This window comes from Diplotaxodon limnothrissa, linkage group LG15 (assembly GCF_057381915.1).
Source record: "Diplotaxodon limnothrissa isolate DT_005_m linkage group LG15, D_limnothrissa_male_GT1.1, whole genome shotgun sequence".
Lineage (NCBI taxonomy): Eukaryota > Metazoa > Chordata > Actinopteri > Cichliformes > Cichlidae > Diplotaxodon > Diplotaxodon limnothrissa.
In genome coordinates, this window is record NC_140610.1 from 44,944,192 (window position 1) to 44,967,046 (window position 22,855).

At 38.9% G+C, this 22,855-nt stretch overlaps 1 protein-coding gene across 1 annotated transcript; it reads left to right on the plus strand.

Annotated features, from left to right (window-relative positions):
- The first annotated feature begins 10,535 nt into the window (after nt 1-10,535).
- Nucleotides 10,536-10,935, plus strand: LOC146618141 (inositol polyphosphate-4-phosphatase type I A-like). Its single transcript, XM_085373098.1, has 2 exons — nt 10,536-10,748; nt 10,814-10,935. Exons 1-2 carry the CDS (start codon nt 10,536-10,538, stop codon nt 10,865-10,867), a joined length of 267 nt encoding a protein of 88 aa, XP_085229224.1. The 3' UTR covers nt 10,868-10,935.
- The last annotated feature ends 11,920 nt before the right edge of the window (nt 10,936-22,855 follow it).

The window sequence follows — 22,855 nt, forward strand, 5'->3', positions numbered from 1 at the left end:
GGAGTAGCAGTTAACTCGGAATGAGACAGACAGCACCTACTGCTGGGGTGGGCCTACAGGAGGGAGAGCTCATGTCGTCTCTTCAGGACACATCACTGGACCCCAAGAAGCTCTCCCCGGAGCTCCCTTTGGCTGCTGGGGTCAGCATACGTTCAACTTTAAAATCACTCTTGGTTCTTGGCTAGCTTTGTGTTAGCATCCTTTGTGTACTGATGCTTGCAAGAAGCTAAAGTTGCTTTGGCAGAATTTTCTTTCTCATATATGCACACATAAGGAGAGAGATGTTTTATAAGCTTTAGTCATCACCGTGCACTTTTCCTGATTCACACAAAATACAGCAATCTGGCACCTTCCCACAGGGTCTTGCACGAGTATTAAACATGTTCATTTGTGCTTTGGACTGTCACCAGATTTCTTCTAGAAGTTTCTTGCCAGTCAGCAACTATCTTGGCAACACCACTTGAGTTTGTGTGTTGCATGCTAACATCCTTATCATATGTGTAATAATACTAAAGCTTCATCTTATGCACACACAAAAAACAAATATGGCTCCTTCGTGCAGGGTTTTCTGGTATGTTCATTTATGCTTCCCAATTAAAAAAAAAAAAAGAAAAAAAAAAAGAAGAAAAAGCAAAGTTCTTGCTTCTCAGCCACTGCGGCCACATCCTCACCGTTTTTTAGGCAGTTATATAAACATACTGTGAGTGAGTCATAAGCTTAAATACAATAGTTGAAGGAACAAAAACTTAATGTTTAAAAATACCAGTCAAATCTGATTAAAGTAAATAATAAGTATACAATGTAGTTTTAAGACTTCTCAATGTTTCGTAACATTAATGTTCTATGAACTCGTGAGTCCAGAAATCTGAATGTCATGAAAAGTATTTATTATTCGTGTATTATTATTTTACAATACAAGGTTGTTTTTTTCCTGATACTTCATGCAAACCACATTTCTCCAGGCCTGTCCTAATCAGCTTACTCAGTATCACTAGATCCAATGCTGCTCCTCCAGCAGAGCACACAAAAGTAGGAGAGACCAGAGATGCCATGGCTTAGTTAGGAGACTGTTTGCTTCAAGGCCACTAGAGGGTGCTGCCATAAAACTACAATAAATGAATTGACCTTTTGACCTGCTCACACTCTTTTATGCAAAACCCTGTTGATGTTACACACACACACACACACACACAAAGAGATTCTAGGTCTCACCAACCGTGGGCAAAAAGATGACAGTCAATAAAATTCTAAAATTTTATTTATAAACACAATGAATAGTAGTTAGAAGTCCAGTGTCCCATTTAGGTACAAAGTAAAAACACACAGTCCAAGGCCAGAGCCAGCTATGCCACAAAGCCAGTTGCACTCCACACGTTGTTCACTTCAACAGGGGTAGCAATTGTCCTCTGAGACCCACCACCCTGTAAGTAGAAAGCCTGCACAGAGCGACAAAATAAGACAATTCACTATATAATTCACAGCCCATCCATCCCAAACATATCAGATCATTAGAGGTTTTGTCACATTACATACCTGCACTGAGAGACAAAATAACACAGCAGTGTTTGTAATGTGGGCTATAAGTAGACTAGCATATCAGTGCAATCAATTACACCTGCCTCCAATTAGTCCAGCCCTTTTACAGTCATTGACTGGGTGAGAAAACATGAGCAAATCAACCCAAGAGACAAGCAGGAAGACTCTCTGAAGGCTCCTGTGGCTGCACAGGCAGTCTTACAATTACGAGGTTGGAGAGTTGTTGTTTCAAAATGTTCACACTGATTTCACATGCTCATTAACTCACAACCAGCTGACCATATATATTTCTGCTGCTGAGCTGCTTTTTGATGGAGATTTTCTGAATTTATTTTGCTACCATAAGAGCAGACTCCATGCTGAAAGCATGTGCACTGTCACTTGCAATGAGTGGCACTAATGACGCTAAATTTAATTACAGGTCATGGACAGCCTTCATAAATGCTCATATTACTCACCCACACTGAATTCCAGCACAGGTTCATCTGGGTCCTGACTATTTCCTGCAAAGTAACACAAACGTCATCAGAACATTAAGTCAGAGAAACAACATTTGGAGCTTTTGTACATGATAAATTATACTGCAGTAGTAAAACAAAGTCAAGCAGCAGTACATTTATTAAAATCACCTTCAGCTGTAATATTTAAACTGATTTAGTGTCAATTTAGATTATGTTTAGATTAAAATGAAACTAGTACCCTTGTAATGTCTTTTTAAATTAGAGGTAAATATTTGTATATTTTTTACATAATATAATTATATTTACTGGATTTTCTCTCTATTGTAGTTTAGTATTATAGTTATTACTTGTTTTTTATTGACTTGTCTTGTTTTTACAATGATTTGCTCTGAATGCAGCCTTTAAAGAAAAGACTATCTGTTCAGTAACTATCCATCAGACTGGGTCCATGTTACCAGCCAAATGGGTAATAATTAAAGTAAGTTTTGAATTACGTATATTTGGGTGTTTAGGTGACACTTTTGCAAAAAAAAAAAAAATAATTAGGTTTAAAAGAACTAAACATGTATGTATTTAAAAACAATAAGTGTGTTAGAATTACTACAGCAACAGGTTGTAGCTCACTGTACTATTTTTGAGCACAACTTTGGTGCTTTTGCCTCATTTTTAAATCAGTGATCCCAGTAGCACAGTCTAAGCAGAGACCTCAGTGCTTGGCAAACAATCAATAGAATCAATATAATTATTAAAAAGAAACAAAATAAATGCCAACCATATAAAAAAAAACATAAACTTAAGGAAAAAACTAAACTTGATTTTGTGTCTTTAGGCTATTGTTAACAGCAAGCATGAGGTTAGTGCATATGTATTATTATTGGAAAGGTTACTGCAAAGAAAAAAAGGTTGAACCAGGAGGGGGCGATATTGCTCTTCTTACCATGAGTTACATGCAGGCTATTACTTACCATGTCACTCACATTTATTTCACAAAACAGCTGAACCCACTTAATTCGATTTAATTGTATTTATGCAGAGCTGAATCACAACAACAGTCTCCTCGAGGTGGTATAGATTGTAAGGTAGAAAGTCTACAATTAAAAAGAAAAAACCTCAATACAGTGGGAAGGAACAACTCACTTTTAACAGGAAGCACCCTCTGGCAGAACCACGGTCAGGGAGGGGCAGCCCGCTGCGACCCTTTGGGGATGAGGAGACGAAAAAGGGGACAAAAGACACACTGTGGGCGAGAGCCAGAGATGAACAAGAACTAATTATTGAATGCAGAGAGGTGTATAAACACATGGTGGGAATCCCCCAGCAGGGTAGTCCCAGGGTAACTAAGGGAGGATTCATGGTCACCTGATTCAGCCCTAGCTATATGCGTTGGCAAAAAGGTAACTTTGAAACTTAATCTTAAAAGTAGAGATAGTGTCCGTCTCCTGCATTCAAACTGGGAGCTGGTTCCACAGAAGGATGATCCCCTTCTACTTCTAAATATCCTAAAAACCACAAGGAAGCCCACAGTCTGAGAGCAAACTATCAAACTACGAGGTCTTTAAAATAAGATGATTATTCAAGACCTCATGTGTGATGGGAAGGATTCTAAATTTGATGCTGGACCCACAAATCATAAAAGAGAAACACTAACTCACACACACCAGAAAGTGCCAAGAATTATAATTATATGTAATTTAGTTTTGCGTTCCTTTATAATGCTTTCAACTATACAAATAAGACACTTCATGGGGGCGCCTGAGCCTTGTAGACACAACAAATACTGAACAAACCTCATGCGCCCTGTTGTTGACAAAACGATAAAAATGAATGTGTACTTCTGTCTTATTTAGGTCATTTTTGTAGTTTTTGTAGACAGACTACTGTAATTTCTCAATAAAATGTCGCTTATTATCGCTCACTCTCAAGAACAAAAACGTGAGTAATTTCCCAGTAGCTCACCATATTTGGGATCTTCTAACATCCACACTTCATGTTTAAACGGTGGTGCGGAGGCGGTGTACCGTCGCAGGCCGGATGTAGCATTCAGCGCGGTGTGCCTTTTTTTTCAGTTGCTAAGCAACAGATTTGTCCCGCCCCTTTCGTTATGACGAGCCGGGCCAGTCCTTTGACTGGTGACGTTACAAAGAAACGTCAGGTGACGTTACAAAGAAACCTTAAACCGACCTTATATATAGACCTGGCTGTTCAGTTGAAACGCATTCACACAGCGGGACAGCAGCGCTTTAAACGTTCAAACACGGAGTTTAACACAAAACAACATTTTAGACATAAAAAACAAAAAAGTGAAATGGCAAGCTCGAACTGTAACACAATGACAAATGATGAAACAGTTCAGACCAATGGGGATAATTCTACAGTACATGCTTTGGTATCCCTCTTGAATAACTTGTTCAGTAGTTTTTCGATCAAGCAGTGGGGAGAGCTTATCTCAGGCTATCCGGATTGCTTCACTGCTAAGCGGCTTGTAGGTTTTGTAGAGGAGGTAATGGACCTGTGTGCACAGTCAGTAGCAGTATCACCACTGAGGTCTTCCCAGAACTCCCCTGTACATGAAAACTGTTCTGTCCACACCACTACTGGCAAAACGGTTTTGTCACGTGTGAAATTTTTGGACGATTCTGCTGAGCAGGAGTTTGATACAGCACAGAATATAGATGTTAACAGCCAAGAAACAGCTAACACAGAAGAAAGCTGTCAAAATGCTGACCAACACAGTGCTGCAAAAGCAGAAAACAATCCAATTCCAGATCCCCAGCAGCAGAAATCCTGTGTTGAACATGAAGCCAGCATCCCACCGTTAACAAACGTAAGTCAAACGGAGTCATATAAAAAGATACAGCATCACAGATCTTCTGTAGACTGTGAGCCACCTGAAAAAACCTTAGACTTTGAAAGATGGTTAGAGACATTAATTCAGGCTGTGCTTTCAAAGCTTGGTAAACTTTTAAAGTGCCCTCATTCTCACCAAAAACGTTTGTTGGATCTACTCTTGGACAAATTCAAGGGGATGGATTTGCATTTAGACCGAAAAGTGCAGAATTATTTTGACTGCATTGCTAATGCGATTTTCACTGATATTTGTGACAAATTACATAAATTGTCACTAATATCATTGAAAATGGGGAGGAGTGGGGAGGAGGATTCAATGAATTTAATGGAACAACCAATATTTAATATCATAACTACTTCAGTATTCCAAGAACACCTGTTGGCAGTAACAGTTACTGATAGACTGGAATCATATGAAAAGAAAGAAAGATGCAGATTTTCAGTGGAAATCTTTGTGGAAGGACTGATTTCCCAGGTTTCAAAAAAATCAGGCACAGTCTTCAGCATTGAAAGTGCTGAAGCTATCTCCAACCGGCTTACCATGAAAATCTGGACTGAAATCAGGGCCAGATACGACAAAATCCCACCAGAGAAGTTCAAGAAACTCAGCGAGAGGGTTTTCAAATCCCTCTGTAAAAGATGGAAGCATGCATCTTTGGTGACATTCTGGCAATTAAACTTCCAAGATCTTGATGAAGATATTGTTAAAACTTTCAAAAGAAAGATATTCACAGAACCAAGTTGCATATCTAAGTGCTTCTCATCGGTGCGGGCATTTTTTGGGAGGTGTAAGGGAAGAAACAAAGTTTCCACTTTATAGTGACATCGTGATATCAACAGCAAAATATTTTCTAAAACTCACTGGACACTTTAAATGAGCTAGTTTTACATTTAGATCAGATCAAGTCATTTTTGAAATCCCCAGGAATGGTCGCGGCAGATGGCCACCCCGCCCTGAGCCTGGTTCTGTCGAAGGTTTCTTCCTCTTAAAAGGGAGTTTTTCCTTCCCACTGTCGCCTCGTGCTTGCTCAGAGGGGTTTGTTCTTTTGGGGTTTTCTTTTTAATACTGTAAGTTGTTACCTTACAGTGTGAAGCACCTTGAAAACACCATTGTTTCCTTTGGTGCTATACAGATTGAAGTGACTTGCACTGATAACATAACTAAGCTGGGACTTTAATTTAACATCAATAAAATTATAAAAATATTACATCTTGATTTCTGCTTGTTTTCATTGTCTGTGACTTAATGAATACAAATGTGTAATTTAACAGATTCTTTCTTTATGTTAGTCTGACCGGTGATTCCACGTTGGCCTTAGGTGTTGGCGCGGATACGCTGCAGCCCCTGAGCCATTAATGGCCCAGCACACTACAGTAAAAACAAAACAACAGCCATCTGTCCAACTAGGAAAGGAAAATAATAAACTGCCTCCTTGGAGGCAACCTGACTCAAAACAGTTGCAGTCCAACTCAGACCGACTGCAATCACTCTCAGGCAGATTGATGAAGATCTGCAAATAACTGTTGTCTAATTTATAAACGCAGACAGATTGCCAACACGTCTGTTCACAATAGAGGACTGTACTTACATGGTTGCAAACTGGTTGTTATCTTGCTTATATGAAAACATTACTTTGGAGCAATGAAACTCAAACACATTCATTTTTAAAATGCCTCAAAATGAAATTTTGAAGCATTTGGCTTTATGCTTTGAAAGTGCCGTTGTGAGTGGGAGTGTGAAATCCTTACTTGATGTGTTCCCTTTGCCTTTACTGTTTTCAGTTTTATCAGTTTTCAGTTTTATTTGTCATATGCAAGTTAGCACAGGGTCAACATTGCAATGAAATGTGTTTGACGAGCAGCAGTCACTCAGCAGCATGGTACAGTAGAAGAAAATATAATAAAATATAATAAAATAAAATAAAAAATAGAAAAATAGTAAAGAGCAAAATATTTGAAAGACGTGGTAAAAGAGAAAAGATGACTAAATATATATATATATGTATCTATAAATATATGTACACTAGTGATTAAATAAGAAAATCTTGAAAAGAAATATGACGGGAGGTCAGATGGGATATTGCACAGGAATGAGCAGCAGAAAATTACAGTATTACTCAGACTTTTAATAGTCATATTGTCAGTTTTGGCCGACGGTCATGGGTCACTTCCACTAAAATAGCACGAGACTGGAGTAAAATGTACTTTATTAATGAGAACACATGGTGATACAGCAAAGAATCCAACCCTTCTGAAAAGCAAATGGCTTCCTGTTATACTCTACCTGATTCAGGTGAGCATCTGGAATAGACCAAGTCTGGGGGTCAGCAAACCAAAGGGAAACAAAACCCTCCCCATAAGAAAACCACTACAATATAACCAACACGTTCTCACTCCCAAAGCGTAACATCATAGACATATGAAGATTTGTAACAAGTCCTATAAATAACTCCATAACATATAAACTTCAGTCTCTTCTATATACATTAAAACAGCGGTCCCCAACCTTTTTTGCGCCACGGACCGGTTTATGCCCGACAATATTTTCACGGACCGGCCTTTAAGGTGTCACAGATAAATACAACAAAATAAAACTAGTACCGGTACCGGAAAAAAAGAAGATTTATTCATAACACACGTGAAAGACCCAGGAAAACAGAGTTAACGATAAAAACGATAACAAAATAACGATAAAAAACGATAAAAACTCTGAAAACCATACATTTCACACCCGAGCCTCATCTCTCGACCAAACGACGGTCCGTGGCCCGGCGGTTGGGGACCGCTGCATTAAAACACCTTAACCACAGTTAGGTTTCAGCCCTCGCTGACTCAGAACAAAGTAAGACAATCAGAGTTCGATTGGTTTTTACTTGTGCAGGGGAAGCCTGGTCGGATTCTCAGAGTTGCAAGCTCTACACCCAAACTCAGACAACTCCAACTCCAGCCTCCACTCGCAGCCTTTTATTGAATGAAAACAGTTACACAACCGCCCATTGTAAACCCCATATGTTGTGTGGTAAAAGCTAAGGCACTGTGTGTGTGTGTGTGTGTGTGTGTGTGTGTGTGTGTGTGTGTGTGTGTGTGTGTGTGTGTGTGAGTGAGAGAGAGTGTATGTGTGTCTGTATACGTGACTTCCTGCTTACAAACGTTTTAACCGCATCTCTAGTCATAAAAGGGTCATCTCCCCTCAACCTCGTATATGGCTTAACCTCTCTAACAGTCCACCATTTACATGGTGAGCCCATAAAGGGCAGGAAGTGAACACTCCTTACCAAATAAGGAAACCAGAATCTTACTTAGATTGTGCCTGCAGTTGAAAACTATAGCTAGTAACATCCCCAACATCCTACATGTGGGGGAGGAACAGAAAATATCTGAACATACAGTTCAAGACAAGGTCCAAGCACAATAATGACAACTTTTAACAAAATCACTCCAACACACACTCCCCTAGCCTGGCACATTGGTTTTCTCCAGGAGCTCATAAGCAGGTGATTGAGCTGCTTTTACTCTTTACAAAGTGAGTACTGTTAACACTTCTCTTTTTACATATACAACTAATTTAGGTTACAGACAAATGATTAAATGTGAACAGCTCTAACACAGGTTCTTTTCCTGACACAGGTAGGATGGCCAGTCCCCCTGTCTCTTCACCTTTAACGAGTCACTTAAATAACAACCCAAAAAGCCTAATAAAGAATCACAATCAACCAGTGTGTGTTTTTCTTCATTACGGTTTTTAAATACAAATCAGTCAGTCAATTAATAAAAATACAAGTAAGGGTAATGGAACCCCTGGTCTCCATTACACACATAAATACCATAAAGACACTAAGTCGTAGAGCTCTGAACTCCTTGCTTCTATGATATTTACACTTCTTCTTGGCCTTCTCCTTCACTCTGAGTCACTCCAGGATAAACGCATCAGCTCAGACATACAATAATTAAAATATGTGTAGGTGACCGTTTGGCAGAAGACGATGTCGAGGCGGTACTGCAGTGACACGTCCGTGGCTATCGTCGGGGCGGTGTCCTGCATCAGAAGGAAGTCAATAGACTTCTTGGCTTTGTTGCTCATCATGGCGCTGTAGTCCGTGGGCGTGGCCTGCAAAAAGTGTAAATAAACCATCAGAGACCAAACACAAATATGCCTTCCAACCACTAGTTTAGACAACATCTTGCAAAGAGTGTGTATTTCAGAGTGCAGTTGTTTTTAAATTTGACAGAAACAGAAATAAAGACGGAAGAGAAGGACAACAGGGAAAGCAGAAGCACCGACACACTGAAATCTTTTAGGGTCAAGCTCCAGAACTAGCCACAAATCCTGCTGGAAAGAACCTAAAAATACTTAAAAATACTTGCAGAGATCTAATGGAGCCGTTTGACTCAAAAGCCTGGTGTCAGGCATGTTCTTTAATAAATAAGAAACGAGCTGATATGTTACAGACCCCAGTCTTTACGTAAAGAAAAAGCTGACATTTAGAGAGAGAGGTCTGGGCTTCTCTGCTTGGGCTGCTGCCCCCGCGACCCGGCTCCGGATAAAGTGGAAGAAAGTGGATGGATGAATGAATCTTGAAAATGAACAAGTCTTCCAGTACAGAGTAAAATGTGAGAGTGAAAATATTGCGTGTACTTAAAACCCCTGGAGGGTCTTGGGTCGATTTGTGGCTATTTTCAAATTTTGATTACATGCCATTTGCACAGTGTTGAATGGACTATAGCCAAATTCTCCAAAAAAAAAGTTTGATATGATTTTATTTCAAAATTCAAGTCTGACTTCCTTCAATTAGCTTCAGTGGCTAAGCTACAGACAAACTTACACTATTGTGCTTAGTGGTCGATTTGTGCCCCATTGAAACCCATTATAAACGCTATTTTTCACTGCAAATTAATTACGGTCAAAGGGATCGTTGATGTTTAGCGTTCATTTTCATTTTGCAGGACGGGCCTTAGAGTTGTAATTTTTTTATTTGTCCACCGGGTGGCGCCCTTGCTCCACATTTGACCCCGGGCTGGAAAACAGCGGGCTGCTTAGATAGACCTGCGGGAAATGAAGCCTCATTTCCGGCGTGTAGCAGCGGCTTCGCCCGCTGATCGGGCGGGACAATTTTTTGGTCCCTAGGACCGTGAGAGGGTGCTTTTTTTTTTTTTAGTCAACAGGAAATGACGTATTTGTTGTCACGTGGTATCGGGCGTGTGTGCTGGAAAAACGGGTCCCCGGTGATCGTGCCCCGGTGATGGTCTGAATTTGTGAAGCGAGTGGTATCGCATTTATCGAAGTCGGCTCCTCGTTGTTTTTTCTAAGCCACGATTAGGCTCATTGAGAGCAGGCATGTGCATGCAGACAGTGTTTGTTTTTACATCTGGTGGGTAACGTCCCTCCCTATATTTTTGGAACAGTACCTCTGAAGCTTGATTTAGATTTCTGCAGGAAATTTACGTTCTAACTTCAGATGTAACACCTCTTAACACTAAACCGGTCCATCATGCTGTTGTTTCCAGTTACAGCGTATATTTCCTGCTGAAGCATATTTCAGGCATAAGACAGAAACATTACAAAAATATACACCTGCAGGCCACTCTATTGTCTTTATTTGACTAAATGCACTAAATTGCTGCCACAAGCTTTTGAACACATGTACCTAATAAAGTGGCTGGTGAGTGTCCTCAGTCCCAGCTCGGATACAGATGTGTCGGTGTGTCTTTGTTCCCTGCAGTAGTGCCCTCTCCAGCTCAGTCATCATCCACATACCCCAGGACACTGTCCGAGCCAAAGAGATCATCGCCTACGTCAACACGCTGAAGACTCAGGTCAGCTATTACGCAGAGAGGCTGTCTCAAGCTGCCAAAGACCAATCGGCCAGCGGACTGGAGTGGACGCTCGCCAGTCTGGTTGACAAGGTACTAAAAGTGTTTGACGTTACGTGGGGACGCTTCATATTTCATTCATACCCTCTTCCTTTCAGACCCGTCAGCTGGTGGCAGTGTGCGGCTGCAAGCTGCTAGCTTCAGCTATTTAGGCCCTGAACGCAGTACGAGTACATCGCAACCAAAGCTTCTCCTTCCGCTGAGTCTGAACAAGTAGTGCTCCGCAATGACAAGGATACGCTGAGAGCAAAGTACAGCGGTCACAACAGCCAGTCGTCACTGCACGTGGACTGGCACGAAGAGGAGTGGGTGAGTTGATCAGCAGTTATTGGCTGTTTTCTGATTCCAGATTTTTTATTTCTTTAGCATGACAACAGACAAGCTTAGTTTCTTGGCACACATTGTGGATACAGCTTGATATCTTAACTACACTCTGAACTCTGTTTTTCTTTTCTTGTTGCTTCTTCTTCTTCTTGAGTCATCCCTCTCATGTTGATTTCCAGCTCAGGTCACTCCTTACTTTTAAGAAGTTGGAGGATTCGTGAGCAGATTTTTCCTTCACCATATCAGCCGACTTTATTCTATGAGAAAATACTCTTAAATGACTCGTCTTTAAAAAGTGTTCAGTGTTTTATGTCTGGTCTGTGTGTCATCTTTGTCTTTACAATGTTGCAGCAATACTTTAGTAATGATATGATATGATATGATATGATATGATATGATATACCTTTATTAGTCCCACAAGGGGAAATTTAAATGTTGGTTTAGTGTAAGCTCAGCTTTTTAACTAATGTAAGAAGTGTTATGACTGACTCGTTTTTAATACCTAAATCTGGCCTCAGTGCACAAACCTAAATGAATCGGTACATATGAAAGCGCCCAAGTCACGAGCTGTGTTCAAGGACATGGATAAAACAAAAAGGTTCAAATTTGTGCCCAAAAACCCCACAAATCAGTGTCACTGTTTTAAAATCTGCTGCGAGACCGCTCTAAATGTCAGCTTTTTCTTTACGTAAAGACTGGGGTCTGTAACATATCAGCTCGTTTCTTATTTATTAAAGAACATGCCTGACACCAGGCTTTTGAGTTAACGGCTCCATTCGATCTCTGCAAGTATTTTTAAGTATTTTTAGGTTCTTTCCAGCAGGATTTGTGGCTAGTTCTGGAGCTTGACCCTAAAAGATTTCAGTGTGTCGGTGCTTCTGCTTTCCCTGTTGTCCTTCTCTTCCGTCTTTATTTCTGTTTCTGTCAAATTTAAAAACAACTGCACTCTGAAATACACACTCTTTGCAAGATGTTGTCTAAACTAGTGGTTGGAAGGCATATTTGTGTTTGGTCTCTGATGGTTTATTTACACTTTTTGCAGGCCACGCCCACGGACTACAGCGCCATGATGAGCAACAAAGCCAAGAAGTCTATTGACTTCCTTCTGATGCAGGACACCGCCCCGACGATAGCCACGGACGTGTCACTGCAGTACCGCCTCGACATCGTCTTCTGCCAAACGGTCACCTACACATATTTTAATTATTGTATGTCTGAGCTGATGCGTTTATCCTGGAGTGACTCAGAGTGAAGGAGAAGGCCAAGAAGAAGTGTAAATATCATAGAAGCAAGGAGTTCAGAGCTCTACGACTTAGTGTCTTTATGGTATTTATGTGTGTAATGGAGACCAGGGGTTCCATTACCCTTACTTGTATTTTTATTAATTGACTGACTGATTTGTATTTAAAAACCGTAATGAAGAAAAACACACACTGGTTGATTGTGATTCTTTATTAGGCTTTTTGGGTTGTTATTTAAGTGACTCGTTAAAGGTGAAGAGACAGGGGGACTGGCCATCCTACCTGTGTCAGGAAAAGAACCTGTGTTAGAGCTGTTCACATTTAATCATTTGTCTGTAACCTAAATTAGTTGTATATGTAAAAAGAGAAGTGTTAACAGTACTCACTTTGTAAAGAGTAAAAGCAGCTCAATCACCTGCTTATGAGTATTCCCTGACAGAATGAAAGTGGCAAAAGTAATACCATTATATAAATCAGGAGATAAGCATAGTTTTAATAATTATAGGCCAGTGTCTCTTTTATCACAGTTTTCAAAATTGCTAGAAAAACTCTTTGCACAAAGACTTGATAGTTTTATTGAAAAATATCAACTAATACATGAAAACCAATTTGGATTTCGTAAAAATAGGTCAACGGCATTAGCGTTGTTGACTTTTATTGAAGATATTTCATCTGCAACACATAATAATAAATACACAGTGGGAGTATTTGTTGATTTAAAAAAAGCTTTTGATACGATACAACATTCTATTTTGATTTCTAAATTGTATAACTATGGAGTGAGAGGAGTAGCATTGAATTGGTTAATGAGTTATTTAGAGAATAGGTTGCAATATGTTTATTATTTTGGCAATACTTCTGAAAGACTGAAGATTGTATGTGGTGTTCCTCAAGGTTCTATTTTGGGACCTAAACTCTTTAATTTATATATTAATGATATTTGTGACGTATCTAAAAGGTTAAATTCGATTTTATTTGCAGATGACACAAATTTTTATTGTTCTGGAGAGAATTTGAAAGACTTGGTTGAAATTATGACTTCTGAGATGTTAAGAATAAAAAAATGGTTTGATGTAAATAAATTATCTTTGAATCTGACAAAAACGAAATATATGATATTTGGCAATCGTGTAAAGGAGGATAAAGTCATTATGTTTATAGAGGAAGAATTGATTGAAAGAGTTACTGAATTTCGTTTTTTGGGTGTAATAGTGGATGAGAATTTGACATGGAAATCTCATATTGAACATATTAGAAAGAAAATGGTCAAAAGTATTTATATTTTGGGTAGTATAAGAGATTTATTAAATTATAAAACAATGCGTATTTTATATTTTTCTTTGTTTTTTTCATATATCAACTATTGTGTTGAAGTTTGGGGGAATACATATGAGAATACCATAAAACCTTTAAACCTATTACAGAAGAAAGTTATACGAATAATTCATAATGTTAAATATAGAGAACATACAAATAAATTATTTATAGAATCAAAATTATTAAAATTAGGAGATTTAGTGAAATTAAGGACATTATTAATTATGTTTAAGGCTAAAAATAATATTTTGCCTTTTAAGTTACAAAGAGTATTTTTGATGTGTTCAAGGGGAGAAGAGAATAGAAGGAAATTTTATTTTAAACATCAGTTAGCCAGGACTACACAAAGATTAATGAGCACAACGGTTAGGGGTATAAGACTGTGGAATTCACTTCATTATAATTTAAAGAATTGTATAAATTTACAATGTTTTAAAAAGTGTTATATGTTTAAAACGATAACTCAGTATGAAGAATGCGAATGAATGTGATGTTGGTTTGGGATTCGACCGGAGAGAAATGTCAATATTAGTTTGTTCCTGATTTTTGGTGCCCACCGGTGATATAAGTTCGATGGTAGATAGGGGGCAGGGTTTAATAAGAATATTTTCTTCTTCCTGCTCCTTTTCACACATGGTTGTTGGGTTTTGTTGACAGAAGATGTGGTTGTTTTGTTTGATTTGTAGTACCAAGTGTGAAATAAATAAAAATGAAATGAAAATGAAAATGAGCTCCTGGAGAAAACCAATGTGCCAGGCTAGGGGAGTGTGTGTTGGAGTGATTTTGTTAAAAGTTGTCATTATTGTGCTTGGACCTTGTCTTGAACTGTATGTTCAGATATTTTCTGTTCCTCCCCCACATGTAGGATGTTGGGGATGTTACTAGCTATAGTTTTCAACTGCAGGCACAATCTATGTAAGATTCTGGTTTCCTTATTTGGTAAGGAATGTTCACTTCCTGCCCTTTATGGGCTCACCATGTAAATGGTGGACTGTTAGAGAGGTTAAGCCATATACGAGGTTGAGGGGAGATGACCCTTTTATGACTAGAGATGCGGTTAAAACGTTTGTAAGCAGGAAGTCACGTATACAGACACACATACACTCTCTCTCACTCACACACACACACACACACACACACACACACACACACACACACACACACACACACACACACACACACAGTGCCTTAGCTTTTACCACACAACATATGGGGTTTACAATGGGCGGTTGTGTAACTGTTTTCATTCAATAAAAGGCTGCGAGTGGAGGCTGGAGTTGGAGTTGTCTGAGTTTGGGTGTAGAGCTTGCAACTCTGAGAATCCGACCAGGCTTCCCCTGCACAAGTAAAAACCAATCGAACTCTGATTGTCTTACTTTGTTCTGAGTCAGCGAGGGCTGAAACCTAACTGTGGTTAAGGTGTTTTAATGCAGCGGTCCCCAACCGCCGGGCCACGGACCGTCGTTTGGTCGAGAGATGAGGCTCGGGTGTGAAATGTATGGTTTTCAGAGTTTTTATCGTTTTTTATCGTTATTTTGTTATCGTTTTTATCGTTAACTCTGTTTTCCTGGGTCTTTCACGTGTGTTATGAATAAATCTTCTTTTTTTCCGGTACCGGTACTAGTTTTATTTTGTTGTATTTATCTGTGACACCTTAAAGGCCGGTCCGTGAAAATATTGTCGGGCATAAACCGGTCCGTGGCGCAAAAAAGGTTGGGGACCGCTGTTTTAATGTATATAGAAGAGACTGAAGTTTATATGTTATGGAGTTATTTATAGGACTTGTTACAAATCTTCATATGTCTATGATGTGTTATATCAGCCCGTTCTCACTCCCGAGGCGTAACATGTCGACGTTTTGTCACGTCCCGCGGCGTTCCTGAGGAACGTGAAAGGAGACCTTCGGCGTTCTTATGGTACGCGGCGGGCTATGGCTGGAATCCAGTGCAATGACGCTCCCGCGGTAATAGACGTTCCAGCCCTGTATTCCAGCCCTAAACCTAACCTTATCCCTAGCCCTGACCATAACCTTATTCCTGACCTTAACCAGGACTTTAATGATGTTAAATAGCGTGTTTCTAAGCGATTTGAAGAAAAAGAGCAAACATGTGTAGATTCAGTCCAGACAGTTCTCATATTTCCTCTTTTTTCCGAGGTCGTCATTCAGGAACGTGGTGGGTAGCCGAAAACGTAATATGGTGACGATTTGTCACCTAGCGTAAAATGTTACGCTTTGGGAGTGAGAACGTGTTGGTTATATTGTAGTGGTTTTCTTATGGGGAGGGTTTTGTTTCCCTTTGGTTTGCTGACCCCCAGACTTGGTCTATTCCAGATGCTCACCTGAATCAGGTAGAGTATAACAGGAAGCCATTTGCTTTTCAGAAGGGTTGGATTCTTTGCTGTATCACCATGTGTTCTCATTAATAAAGTACATTTTACTCCAGTCTCGTGCTATTTTAGTGGAAGTGACCCATGACCGTCGGCCAAAACTGACAATATGACTATTAAAAGTCTGAGTAATACTGTAATTTTCTGCTGCTCATTCCTGTGCAATATCCCATCTGACCTCCCGTCATATTTCTTTTCAAGATTTTCTTATTTAATCACTAGTGTACATATATTTATAGATACATATATATATATTTTTTTAGTCATCTTTTCTCTTTTACCACGTCTCTCTAATATTTTGCTCTTTACTATTTTTCTATTTTTTATTTTATTTTATTATATTTTATTATATTTTCTTCTACTGTACCATGCTGCTGAGTGACTGCTGCTCGTCAAACACATTTCATTGCAATGTTGACCCTGTGCTAACTTGCATATGACAAATAAAACTGAAAACTGATAAAACTGAAAACAGTAAAGGCAAAGGGAACACATCAAGTAAGGATTTCACACTCCCACTCACAACGGCACTTTCAAAGCATAAAGCCAAATATTTCAAAATTTCATTTTGAGGCATTTTAAAAATGAATGTGTTTGAGTTTCATTGCTCCAAAGTAATGTTTTCATATAAGCAAGATAACCAGTTTGCAACCATGTAAGTACAGTCCTCTATTGTGAACAGACGTGTTGGCAATCTGTCTGCGTTTATAAATTAGACAACAGTTATTTGCAGATCTTCATCAATCTGCCTGAGAGTGATTGCAGTCGGTCTGAGTTGGACTGCAACTGTTTTGAGTCAGGTTGCCTCCAAGGAGGCAGTTTATTATTTTCCTTTCCTAGTTGGACAGATGGCTGTTGTTTTGTTTTTACTGTAGTGTGCTGGGCCATTAATGGCTCAGGGGCTGCAGCGTATCCGCGCCAACACCTAAGGCCAACGTGGAATCACCGGTCAGACTAACATAAAGAAAGAATCTGTTAAATTACACATTTGTATTCATTAAGTCACAGACAATGAAAACAAGCAGAAATCAAGATGTAATATTTTTATAATTTTATTGATGTTAAATTAAAGTCCCAGCTTAGTTATGTTATCAGTGCAAGTCACTTCAATCTGTATAGCACCAAAGGAAACAATGGTGTTTTCAAGGTGCTTCACACTGTAAGGTAACAACTTACAGTATTAAAAAGAAAACCCCAAAAGAACAAACCCCTCTGAGCAAGCACGAGGCGACAGTGGGAAGGAAAAACTCCCTTTTAAGAGGAAGAAACCTTCGACAGAACCAGGCTCAGGGCGGGGTGGCCATCTGCCGCGACCATTCCTGGGGATTTCAAAAATGACTTGATCTGATCTAAATGTAAAACTAGCTCATTTAAAGTGTCCAGTGAGTTTTAGAAAATATTTTGCTGTTGATATCACGATGTCACTATAAAGTGGAAACTTTGTTTCTTCCCTTACACCTCCCAAAAAATGCACGCACCGATGAGAAGCACTTAGATATGCAACTTGGTTCTGTGAATATCTTTCTTTTGAAAGTTTTAACAATATCTTCATCAAGATCTTGGAAGTTTAATTGCCAGAATGTCACCAAAGATGCATGCTTCCATCTTTTACAGAGGGATTTGAAAACCCTCTCGCTGAGTTTCTTGAACTTCTCTGGTGGGATTTTGTCGTATCTGGCCCTGATTTCAGTCCAGATTTTCATGGTAAGCCGGTTGGAGATAGCTTCAGCACTTTCAATGCTGAAGACTGTGCCTGATTTTTTTGAAACCTGGGAAATCAGTCCTTCCACAAAGATTTCCACTGAAAATCTGCATCTTTCTTTCTTTTCATATGATTCCAGTCTATCAGTAACTGTTACTGCCAACAGGTGTTCTTGGAATACTGAAGTAGTTATGATATTAAATATTGGTTGTTCCATTAAATTCATTGAATCCTCCTCCCCACTCCTCCCCATTTTCAATGATATTAGTGACAATTTATGTAATTTGTCACAAATATCAGTGAAAATCGCATTAGCAATGCAGTCAAAATAATTCTGCACTTTTCGGTCTAAATGCAAATCCATCCCCTTGAATTTGTCCAAGAGTAGATCCAACAAACGTTTTTGGTGAGAATGAGGGCACTTTAAAAGTTTACCAAGCTTTGAAAGCACAGCCTGAATTAATGTCTCTAACCATCTTTCAAAGTCTAAGGTTTTTTCAGGTGGCTCACAGTCTACAGAAGATCTGTGATGCTGTATCTTTTTATATGACTCCGTTTGACTTACGTTTGTTAACGGTGGGATGCTGGCTTCATGTTCAACACAGGATTTCTGCTGCTGGGGATCTGGAATTGGATTGTTTTCTGCTTTTGCAGCACTGTGTTGGTCAGCATTTTGACAGCTTTCTTCTGTGTTAGCTGTTTCTTGGCTGTTAGCATCTATATTCTGTGCTGTATCAAACTCCTGCTCAGCAGAATCGTCCAAAAATTTCACACGTGACAAAACCGTTTTGCCAGTAGTGGTGTGGACAGAACAGTTTTCATGTACAGGGGAGTTCTGGGAAGACCTCAGTGGTGATACTGCTACTGACTGTGCACACAGGTCCATTACCTCCTCTACAAAACCTACAAGCCGCTTAGCGGTGAAGCAATCCGGATAGCCTGAGATAAGCTCTCCCCACTGCTTGATCGAAAAACTACTGAACAAGTTATTCAAGAGGGATACCAAAGCATGTACTGTAGAATTATCCCCATTGGTCTGAACTGTTTCATCATTTGTCATTGTGTTACAGTTCGAGCTTGCCATTTCACTTTTTTGTTTTTTATGTCTAAAATGTTGTTTTGTGTTAAACTCCGTGTTTGAACGTTTAAAGCGCTGCTGTCCCGCTGTGTGAATGCGTTTCAACTGAACAGCCAGGTCTATATATAAGGTCGGTTTAAGGTTTCTTTGTAACGTCACCTGACGTTTCTTTGTAACGTCACCAGTCAAAGGACTGGCCCGCCCCGTCATAACGAAAGGGGCGGGACAAATCTGTTGCTTAGCAACTGAAAAAAAGGCACACCGCGCTGAATGCTACATCCGGCCTGCGACGGTACACCGCCTCCGCACCACCGTTTAAACATGAAGTGTGGATGTTAGAAGATCCCAAATATGGTGAGCTACTGGGAAATTACTCACGTTTTTGTTCTTGAGAGTGAGCGATAATAAGCGACATTTTATTGAGAAATTACAGTAGTCTGTCTACAAAAACTACAAAAATGACCTAAATAAGACAGAAGTACACATTCATTTTTATCGTTTTGTCAACAACAGGGCGCATGAGGTTTGTTCAGTATTTGTTGTGTCTACAAGGCTCAGGCGCCCCCATGAAGTGTCTTATTTGTATAGTTGAAAGCATTATAAAGGAACGCAAAACTAAATTACATATAATTATAATTCTTGGCACTTTCTGGTGTGTGTGAGTTAGTGTTTCTCTTTTATGATTTGTGGGTCCAGCATCAAATTTAGAATCCTTCCCATCACACATGAGGTCTTGAATAATCATCTTATTTTAAAGACCTCGTAGTTTGATAGTTTGCTCTCAGACTGTGGGCTTCCTTGTGGTTTTTAGGATATTTAGAAGTAGAAGGGGATCATCCTTCTGTGGAACCAGCTCCCAGTTTGAATGCAGGAGACGGACACTATCTCTACTTTTAAGATTAAGTTTCAAAGTTACCTTTTTGCCAACGCATATAGCTAGGGCTGAATCAGGTGACCATGAATCCTCCCTTAGTTACCCTGGGACTACCCTGCTGGGGGATTCCCACCATGTGTTTATACACCTCTCTGCATTCAATAATTAGTGTGAATGCTTGAAAAGCATTCACAGTATTGTTATTCTAATCTTTATTATTATTAGTGTGAATGCTTGAAAAGCATTCACAGTATTGTTATTCGAATCTTTATTATTATTAGTGTGAATGCTTGAAAAGCATTCACAGTATTGTTCTTCAAATCTTTATTATTATTCCATATTCCGTACGTTTTTTGGCATCTAACTCCTTCAAAACCGTTCAACTTAGAAAAACCATTCAAACATCGTTAGATTCCTATTATTTTGGACATGACTGCTTCTATTTTTCTCATTTTTAACATTTATATTTTTAATTTTATTCAACTTTATTCAACAAAAATTTCCCATGTATTTCAATGGGGAGACCCTTCAAATTCTCATTCAACTTACTCATTTTTAAACTCTTACTACTTCCACATACATTGACATAGAGCCACCATTCAAACTTTAAAACGAAGACAAGACATTCAACTATTCAACTTGTATTTATCTTTTCAATATCTATTATACTTTTTCTTCAGTTCCAGTTTAAGTTTCATGATGTTTTTTCACCCGTTTCAAAATTTATAATGGGTGTGTATGGGACGGAATGTTGGGGCTAGAGTGAGACAGCTCAACTGCTAGAGTGAGAGGAGCAAAAAAATTAATCTTAAAATCTTTTTTAAAACTGCTGCTGTGTCTGCAGCGTTTGCTCTACAGGTATGATTTTACCCTCAAAACGTAGCCATCGCTGTCCTCTTTCATCCAATGTGTTTACTATTGTACTAGGTGTTATGGTTCTTTCATAAATGTCACCAATGCACAGCCTCCTCCCTCCAACTCTTCCATAGACTCTAATGTTAAAATGGCTCAGAAGGTTCGTTTGAAAATCAGAAGAGCATGGTGTCTTTCCACTGTCACCACGTCCATATAATAAACTCCACAGACATGAAAACTGAGAATTCAGTAGACTAGACATTGCTGTCGCTCACGGTGAAAGAATTTTGTCAACACGACATGTACTTTTCATTTGGGAAGAATTTGTTTCGGCCTGACTTTTCTGTTCATTTTAAGCAGCAAAAGTGAGGCGCATGTCTGTGTCGTGTGTATGGAGCCATTGGGTGCAGTTACTATAGCAACCAGGCTCACACCTGCCTGCTTAACGAGCTCTCTCTCACTCTGCCAAGGTTAAACCTAAAAATGTTAGATTGTAGTAAGATTAACTTTTTCAATAGTACAATAAGACAGATTTGACAGGGTTTTGCCACAGATTAATAGTTTGTCACTAGTTAGTATATGCCAACTAAGTAGAGCATTGTGATTGGCACAAAGGTTTTTCAGATCTGGGCAGTTGGAGTCAGTTGATGACTTCAAAATCATCCTTTCTGACTGGATAATTAAAGCTCTCAGCATCTATTGGTCTGTAGTTAATTTCCCCACCTTTTAACTAACGTTTAACTAATCTAATCTCATTTAATGTTTCTGTTTATAGTCTGTATAGTTTATCTCCCCACGAATACACTCAAAGTAGTCTTAAAATAAAACCCACAAAACAGTTCAAGATTTAATACTTTTTATTTGCTCATTTAATGCCAGTTGCCCTGTTTTTCTGTATGTCACTCATTCGCTTATACTTGGGCAAAAAGTACCAATTTGTACACTAGTATAGTGTATTTTTTCCCTCTATCTCTCTATGTCTGTCACACACAGAGACCAACACACAGACATGTATATGCTCATTATTGCTGTTCAAACTGATGGTCAAATTTCCAAGCACCACCTGAACGCCTCATCTGTTTTTAACCTATCACTGGACCAACTGTCGTCATTCCGCTTCGCTCTCTGCTGTGGTAAGTACAGTACACTCAGTACTGCAGTGTTTTATTTTTATGATGGAAAAAATACATATTTGACATTTAAACTCACATATCAAGTCCAACAGAGTTAAAAAGAATTCAAAGAAGAAAGAAAAAAGAATAACCTTCGCTATCATTTATATACGTTTATGATGTTTTGCTGTTAGCAGCAGTGCTAACGCTAGCTTCGATGCTAATGCTAGCAACAATGCTAATGCTAGCAACAATGCTAACGCTAGCTATAGTGCTAACACTAGCCTTAGCACTTGTTAACTGACAAAAATAATATTCCTGTGATATTTCTTGCCGGTCAGTGAGACAAAAGTAAGAAATGAGCTTTATTATTGCCATTGTGGCTCAGTTTTAACAGTAAGAGTGCTAGCGCTAGTAGCATTGCTAACGCTAGCTGCAATGCTAACGCTAGCTGCATTGCTAACACTAACTGAAGTGCTAATGCTAGCCGGAATGCTAGCGCTAGCAGCAATGCTAAGGCTAGTAACAGTCTAACAGTAGCCTTACATAAGTGGCAATACTTCAGTTAATTAGTTTGAATTGTAAAATGGCTGCTGTATCAGTTGGTGTGCTATATTACTCTATAATTACCCTGCTGACTATAAGTTCAGTGTATCATGTCGTGTGGGCTTTGTATTTCTGTTAGTCTGATAACACTGTACAGACAACTAACGTATTATTTCTCGTGTTACACTTTCAGGAACCTGACTGACACTGTGCTTTGCCTGGTAGGTGTGCACATACTGTAAGAGAAGTAGACCAAAATAATAAAATAATCTGACTAATATAAGCTTTGATGGGTTCAAACTTTGTGCTAGACCTTTTAAACACAATTTTATAATAAATACACATAAGTGCAGCTTAACAATTGGGCTAAAATATTTTTTTCGTACATTTTTGTAGTCACACTACATGTGATTAATTAATGATTCACTCAATCATATTTGTATTTAAAAATATTATTGCTGAATTTAATTAAATATTTATTCTTTTAAAAAGTGCCCAATTATGCAACTTTTTGCACATGGCAGCCGACAACAGTTTAGCTTGAATATTTGTTTTGTCCTTTTTCAGTAGTCACAATTAGTTCATACAATTACCATGTGATATAATTTTAATAAAATAATTTTTTTCTTGTTTTTTGTTCACAGTGTGCAGAAGAAGAACAAGGACCAGATCTCCAGTCTTCTCTCTCACATCCCAACCCCCC